The 7,795-nt window shown below is 37.9% G+C and overlaps 1 protein-coding gene across 1 annotated transcript in view; it reads left to right on the plus strand.

Moving 5' to 3' along the window:
• Positions 1 to 820: 820 nt before the first annotated feature.
• The window catches only part of LOC122431788 (cylicin-2-like), a 14,830-nt gene continuing 7,855 nt past the window's right edge, over positions 821 to 7,795 (plus strand). The window contains exon 1 of the mRNA XM_043453265.1: positions 821 to 927. Coding sequence (XP_043309200.1) covers positions 821 to 927 — 107 coding nt within the window. The remainder of the gene's footprint in view (positions 928 to 7,795) is intronic.

Below are 7,795 nucleotides of genomic sequence, written 5' to 3' on the forward strand. Positions count from 1 at the left end.
TAAATTCTTCCACAGATTTGATCTTTCAAAATGCGCAGCATGTGAGGTATCTTCGGTTAACAAGCAAATTCTCCAATTAATGTTATGAATAAAACTGGGATAACTTCAAAGGCACAGTCATTACAGGCATTAGCTTTGTTATTCTGCTACATGTTTCAAGTAAACATGACATTTTTTTCTCAGTTATACACAAAAATCAGTCATGATATTAATCAGAAGATACAAAATGTATTAAAGAAAGTTAGTGTCAGTGCTTGGTCATAGTCATCAATGTTGGAACAAGGAGGGGTGTTAATATATCAGTTCTCTTAGTAATTTTCATTAAATAATGCAGTGTTAACAAATATGGATATGTTAATTAGTTATATGGGAGGAATCCTTTCACAATATATATGTATATCAAATAACCATGATGTGTACTTTTGTCATTTATACCTCAATAAAACTGGGAAAAAGTCCTTAGGGGAAAATGAATCATTAAACCAAGTGGGCAAAAAAGGTATTATCATCTGTCATAATATCTTAATGAGGAAAATATCACCATTTACTCTAAGACATTATTTGAACTTCAGACTCCAACAATAAGTACAATATTAAATATCTCAACTTCTACTTTTGCAACACAACTCAATTTCAATTTCTATGGTTATTCCTAAGTAGCCCTCAATTCTCATCTCCAATAATGCATATGAGTAAAAACTACCATCAGGTCCTGCCCAAACCACTACTGCTAATATACCTGTATTTAGCTTCATCACAATGTAGTAATAGTAGTATATGTATATATATATATAGACACACACATATATGATGCACACACATGTGGAATAATTCTCATGGAAAACTAACTGGAAACTGGCAGAAGAGCTCCAACACAGTCAAAACTGGCCTTTGTCAGTGTGTGCAGAGGGAGTTGGTAACACAACGGTATGCAAAGGCTAACCACTGAATCTAGGGCAGAGTCCCTGGCATAAGACTCATTTAGCTACACAGAGACAGCCTGGAGGATCTGGGTGTGGTTACAGTGGGAGGGTGACGGTCATTGTTAGCACACTCAGAAGTACTTAGTGGTTTGTCTCCCAGTGAGAGTACTCAAGTTCTACTCACTCCACACTGAAGCTTGCTAAATCTGGGACAGACAGGTCCTGGGAGAAGACTGCCACAGGGGCAGCCGAGATCTCAGGCAGCGGTGCAGTCACCTCAATTCTTGCATAGCCACAACTCCAAACCACCAGCTCTAGGCCCAGACTACTAAACACAACAGCTTTGCACTAACTAGATCTGTGATGAACATAAGAGAGAAAGCTTTGTGATGGGGACTGCTTCTGAGCAGAACCCTGGACACCTACAGAGACAATTTATAGGTCCTGGGTGACCACACAGGCTTACCTGCATTATCACTCCTTCTTTTGGGGCAAGGTGCACACTCATGGGCAACAAAACCTGGTCGAACTTGACCCTCAGAGCTTCTTATCCAACAACTGGGGGGCAGACTTCACACCCAACAGGACATTGGCAGATATAACAGAGAGGAAGCCCTGACTCATATCCTGTATAGGCTTCAGATAAATCAACACCAACTACACCCTCTATCAAAGAGATAACGGCCAGCACACCCTGAGTAAAGACAAACATCCAGAAGAACAAAACAATAAAGTCTCTAAATTTTCTTCATGAAGTATACATATAAAGTTTACCTCCAAGGAAGGAGGTATTAATATAAAGCCTGCTGCTGCTGCTGCTAAGTCGCTTCAGTCATGTCCAACTCTGCGACCACATAGACGGCAGCCCACCAGGGTCCCCGGTCCCTGTGATTCTCCAGGCAAGAACACTGGAGTGGGTTGCCATTTCCTTCTCCAATGCATGAAAGTGAAGAGTGAAAGTGAAGTCTCTGAGTCGTGTCTGACTCTTAACGACCCCATGGACTGCAGCCCACCAGGCTCCTCTGTCCATGGGATTTTCCAGGCAACAGTACTGGAGTGGGGTGCCATTGTCTTCTCCGATATAAAGCCTATAAGTATCCAAAACTTACATGAAAATTTTGTGGGCATGCATTATTTTTTTTTAGACAAAATTTGGCCTCATCAAGAAAGTGATAGTTTAGGGAAAATAAGAAAGCAATTCTGAATAAGGTGTTATTCAAATTCCCTTTGCAATGTATACCTTTCTCGGGTAGTAAAGGAATAACTTGCTAAAATCTGGATCAATCTCTGTAAAAATGAGAGAGGAGTAATCATTGTTATAACAAATTTCTCAAAAGGTCACTAGTGAGGAATATCCTTCCACCTATATATTTATCTGTCTACCCATCCAACCATCCACTGACATACCTATCCAACTATACACCTACCTGTCTACCTACCTGCCATCTATCTCTATAGTCTTCTTTCAGTTATTTTAGTATTTTTACATCATGCTTTGTCATATCAATTTTATTTATTCATTGGACAATAATTCACTAGTAAGTACACCAGATGGGCTTCCCTTATAGCTCACTTGTTAAAGAATCTGCCTGCAATGCAGGAGACCCCAGTTTGATTTCTGGGTCGGGAAGATCTGCTGGAAAAGAGATAGGCTACCCACTCTAGTATTATTGGGCTTCCTTGATGGCTCAGCTTGTAAAGAATCCGCCTGCAATGCAGGAGACCTGGGCTCGATCCCTGGGTTGGGAAGACCCCCTAGAGAAGGAAAAGGTTACCCTCTCCAGTATTCTGGCATGGAGAATTCCATGGACTGTATAGTCCATGGGGTCACAAAGAGTCGGACACAACTGAGTGACTTTCACTTTCACTTTCAAGTACACCAGATGGAAGAATTCTGGGTTTTGGTCATCATTGAACATGGTATCTGGAGAAATAATCTAATAATTTCTAAGAAAACATAGCTCTGATTTCAAGACTCTCCTTGTTAAATGATTCAAACAGAACTGTAATCAGCCTAATCTGGAGCCTAGTGTATTATAAAAATGATATTGCCTATTTAAAAAAAAGTGCTTCCATAGGCAATTATGGAACAAGTATATGGAACAAGTATAGCTTGTTATGAATGAAAAACATTACTATGAGTAAATGTAAGAGGAGGGTATCTGGATAGTGACTTCTAGTTTTCTTACCAGATTGAGGTAGTAGGAGACAAACAGGAAATCTATTTGGAGTGCTGAATCTGTTCAAGAATTAATTTATTGAGTACTTCCCTGCTAGAGTTAATTGTATACAGGTTCTAGGAAAAATAAAAGATGCTGGAGGCTAAAAAAAAAAAAAAATAATAATTTTATGGTTCTCAGAAAGCTATAATACATGCTATAATTTTTACATTTCCTAAGTTCTTGAATGCAAAAGCAAATAGCATCCATGGTAATTACACTTGCAGTTCTTACAGTTAGAAATGATAAAATAAGTTTCAGAGTGTGCTGAGTGGGTAATAGTGACAGAACACTGAATTGTGCAACGCAGTCTTGGGATAAAGAATGTTAAATTGAAAACATACATAAACATTGGAAATACATTTTTTAGAGAAAGAAGTAAAGATGTGATTTTATTGGTACCAAGATTAAGTACCATGTAATATGTTTGGAAATCTAAGGATAAATCTAGAATAATAATCCTTGAGACATTTTCAACATGAATCATCTCTTAAATTTATCTCTTAAGTATTCCTTGGATCATCTATGTGAGCATGTCAAGTGATATGGATTACTAGACTCCAGGATAGGGCAATTCTGTCTCTGACTGCCTATGGCTTTTAGAAGACGTTCTCCCTACATCTAGCTATACACTGTCCCTATGAAGATTCTAACTTTCTAGTTTCACTTCTTGCTTTGCCTCAAATGACTATTCATTCAAATTTAAGTATGCGTTAAACCAGACAAAATGAAAAGATAGAAACAAATCTCAATTGCTGAGGCCCAGTCCAAGCTCAGATTTGGAGATAGAAGTGAATGACTGAGTGAATGGAAATCAAATGAAAATTGACAAAGAACTCAAAACTGGGCAAAGGGAGTGGCCTAAGATTGAGGGAAAGGAGCAATCTCTGGAGCAGAAATTCACCATCAGAATAGGTCAGACAATGGGACAGCTTTTCTCTTGAGCACATTGCCATAGGAAGATCATTGCATGCTGCTGCTCCCTCTGGGCAGAAATATAGTGCAAAGCAATGTTATAGTTACAGTGAGGTGTTGGTAGCATCAGTGTAGGATGATTCTTTGTCTCCTGTCCTTTAATCCCTTGAGTATTATAAAGCCGACTAAGGAGAACAGCTCTTAATGAGTGTGATTCCCTGAACCACATATTGGGAGTGAAACAGAAGAGGGTAATCAATACTATGACTCTGTGAAAAGTCTCCACCCATCGGGGGCCCTATCATGAACTGTAAGAACTGGGTGAAGTGTATTAAATCTTAAATCAGTGCATTCTTACTTATCAATTATATTACTCTTATTCATGCTATTTATTTATCCTTCCCTTCAGCATTGTAATAGAATTTGTCTGTGCTAGCCAGTCACATTATTGTTATACTTTCTGCTTTTACTACTAAATCAAATCCCTTATGACTATACAGTGGAAGTGAGAAATAGATTTAAGGGACTAGATCTGACAGACAGAGTGCCTGATGAACTATGGATGGAGGTTCGTGACATTGTACAGGAGACAGGGATCAAGACCATCCCTATGGAAAAGAAATGCAAAAAGGCAAAATGGTTGTGTGAGGAGGCCTTACAAATAGCTGTGAAAAGAAGAGAAGTGAAAAGCAAAGGAGAAAAAGAAAGATGTTCCCAATTGAATGCAGAGTTCCAAAAAATAGCAAGGAGAGATAAGAAAGCCTTCCTCAGCGATCAGTGCAAAGAAATAGAGGAAAGCAACAGAATGGGAAAGACTAGAGATCTCTTCAAGAAAATTAGAGATACCAAGGGAACATTTCATGCAAAGATGGGTTCGATAAAGGACAGAAATGGTATGGACCTAACAGAAGCAGAAGATATTAAGAAGAGGTGGCAAAAATACACAGACAGACTGTACAAAAAAGATCTTCATAAACCAGATAATCATGATGGTGTAACCACTCACCTAGAGCCAGACATCCGGGAATGTGAAGTCAAGGGGCCTTAGAAACCATCACTATGAACAAAGCTAATTGAGGTGATGGAATTCCAGTTGAGCTATTTCAAATCCTGAAAGATGATGCTGTGAAAATGCTGCACTCAATATGCAAGCAAATTTGGAAAACTCAGCAGTGGCCACAGGACTGGAAAATGTCAGTTTTCATCCAATCCCAAAGAAAGGCAATCCCAAAGAATGCTCAAACTACCGCACAATTGCACTCATCTCACATGCTAGTAAAGTAATGCTCAACATTCTCCAAGCAAGGCTTCAGCAATACATGAACCATGAACTTCCAGATGTTCAAGCTGGTTTTAGAAAAGGCAGAGGAACCAGAGATGAAATTGCCAACATCTGCTAGATCATCGAAAAAGCAAGAGAGTTCCAGAAAAACATCTATTTCTGCTTTATTGACTATGCCAAAGCCTTTGACTGTGTTGATCACAATAAACTGTGGAAAATCCTGAAAGAGATGGGAACACCAGACCACCTGACCTGCCTCTTGAGAAACCTGTATGCAGGTCAGGAAGCAACAGTTAGAACTGGACATGGAACAACAAAGTGGTTCCAAATAGGAAAAGGAGTATGTCAAAGCTGTAATTTGTCATGCTGCTTACATGCAGAGTACATCATGAGGAACTCTGGGCTGGAAGAAGCACAAGCTGGAATCAAGATTGCTGGGAGAAATATCAATAACCTCAGATATGCAGATGACACCACCCTTATTGCAGAGAGTGAAGAGGAACTAAAAAGCCTCTTGATGATAGTGAAAGAGGAGAGTGAAAAAGTTGGCTTAAAGGTTAACATTCAGAAACTAAGATCATGGCATCTGGTCCTATCACTTCAAGGGAAATATATGGGGAGACAGTGGAAACAGTGTCAGACTTTATTTTTTTGGGGCTCCAAAATCACTGCAGATGATGATTGTAACCATGAAATTAAAAGACGCTTACTCCTTGGAAGGAAAGCCATGACCAACTTTGACAGCATATTAAAAAGCAGAGACATTACGTTGCCAACAATGGTTCATCTAGTCAAGGCTATGGTTTTTCCAGTGGTCACGTATGGATGTGAGAACTGGACTGTGAAGAAAGCTGAGCGCTGAAGAATTGATGCTTTTGAACTGTGGTGTTGGAGAAGACTCTTGAGAGTCCCTTGGACTGCAAGCAGATCCAACCAGTCCATCCTAAAGGAGATCAGTCCTGGGTGTTCATTGGAAGGACTGATGCTGAAGCTGAAACTCCAATACTTTGACCACTTCATGCCAAGAGCTGACTCATTGGAAAAGACCCTGATGCTAGGAGGGATTGGGGACAGGAGAAGGGGACAACAGAGGATGAGATGGCTGGATGGCATCACTGACTTGATAGACGTGAATTTTAGTAAACTCTGGGAGTTGGTGATGGACAGGGAGGGCTGGCATGCTGCGATTCATGGGGTCTCAATGAGTCAGATATGACTGAGCAACTGAACTGAACTGAACTGATATGAACTGAAGGACATTGCATTGTAGTTTAAGACTTTCTTTTCTTTTTGGTTTAAATTCTTCTGTTGTATTTTCAGTCTCCTGTTAAAGACTCAACTGAAGCAACTTGGCATGCACCCAGCTTCTCATTAATTATTGATTGTAAATAATTTTCTTGTGATCAAGGGAAAAAAGCTACATGCTGATTGATTTAGTTGATTTAGTTGAATTAACAGGAAAAGTTTTCTTTATCTTAAATAAAATACCTTGAAATGGAATAATAAGATAATTAAGCATAAGAGATGAGGTCTTCTAAGCATAGCCCAGATAAAAGATATTTATTTTAGAAAAGTCAATTCCTCTACATAAGAAATACAAAGGAAATTATTGTCCTGTTGTTGTTGTTTGAGATGGAGGGAGGGAAGCTGGCAGCTGGTGCTAAAGAAAGTTATCATAAGTGGCAAGGATAAAGTAGAAAAACTGGACATAAGAAAGCCAGGGAAAAAATTAAATTACACTTTATGCATACTGAAGATCTAATTTTAAGACAATCATGTTTAGTATTTAAGTTTTTTTTTTCTTGTCACATCTATTGTCATCATCTGCTGTCCCATATCTGCAATAAAAATCATTTCTACCATTATATTTGTTTTAATGATATTTATGGAGAATAAATAAAATGTTAGGAAATAGTAAGGAAAACAGAGAAAGAAATTTTAAAATGAAATGTAAAGTGGGCAGCAACTGTGAAACAAGTTTAAAAATGAAATAACCATTAAAATACATCTTATTAATATTGAAAAACTCCTAAAATTCAAACTAATATTAAAGAGCTAGAAAATCTCAAGATTCATGTGATTATAGTTATAGGTTTCTTATTTAAACATAAAGGATATAGACAGATTGTTTAAGGTTTGTGTCATCTGAAATATACTTATTTCATAAAGAGCTGTTTAATTTACAATGAAAGCATTCTTTAGTTGTTGCTTGCCTCTAATTTAACTTATGAATTGATCTGAAAAAAGTATAGTCATCAATTATATATTCTGCTTAAATCTTCCAGAAACTTCTCTTTCATGACATTTTCCTCTATTTATACATATTTGAATGTAAGTAAGTATATTCAAAACATGTAGTTTTCTTTCTTTTTTTTTTTTTTTTATTAGTTGGAGGCTAATTACTTCACAACATTTCAGTGGGTTTTGTCATACATTGATATGAATCAGCCATAGAT

Source organism: Cervus canadensis, chromosome 30, assembly GCF_019320065.1.
Source record: "Cervus canadensis isolate Bull #8, Minnesota chromosome 30, ASM1932006v1, whole genome shotgun sequence".
Taxonomy (NCBI): domain Eukaryota; kingdom Metazoa; phylum Chordata; class Mammalia; order Artiodactyla; family Cervidae; genus Cervus; species Cervus canadensis.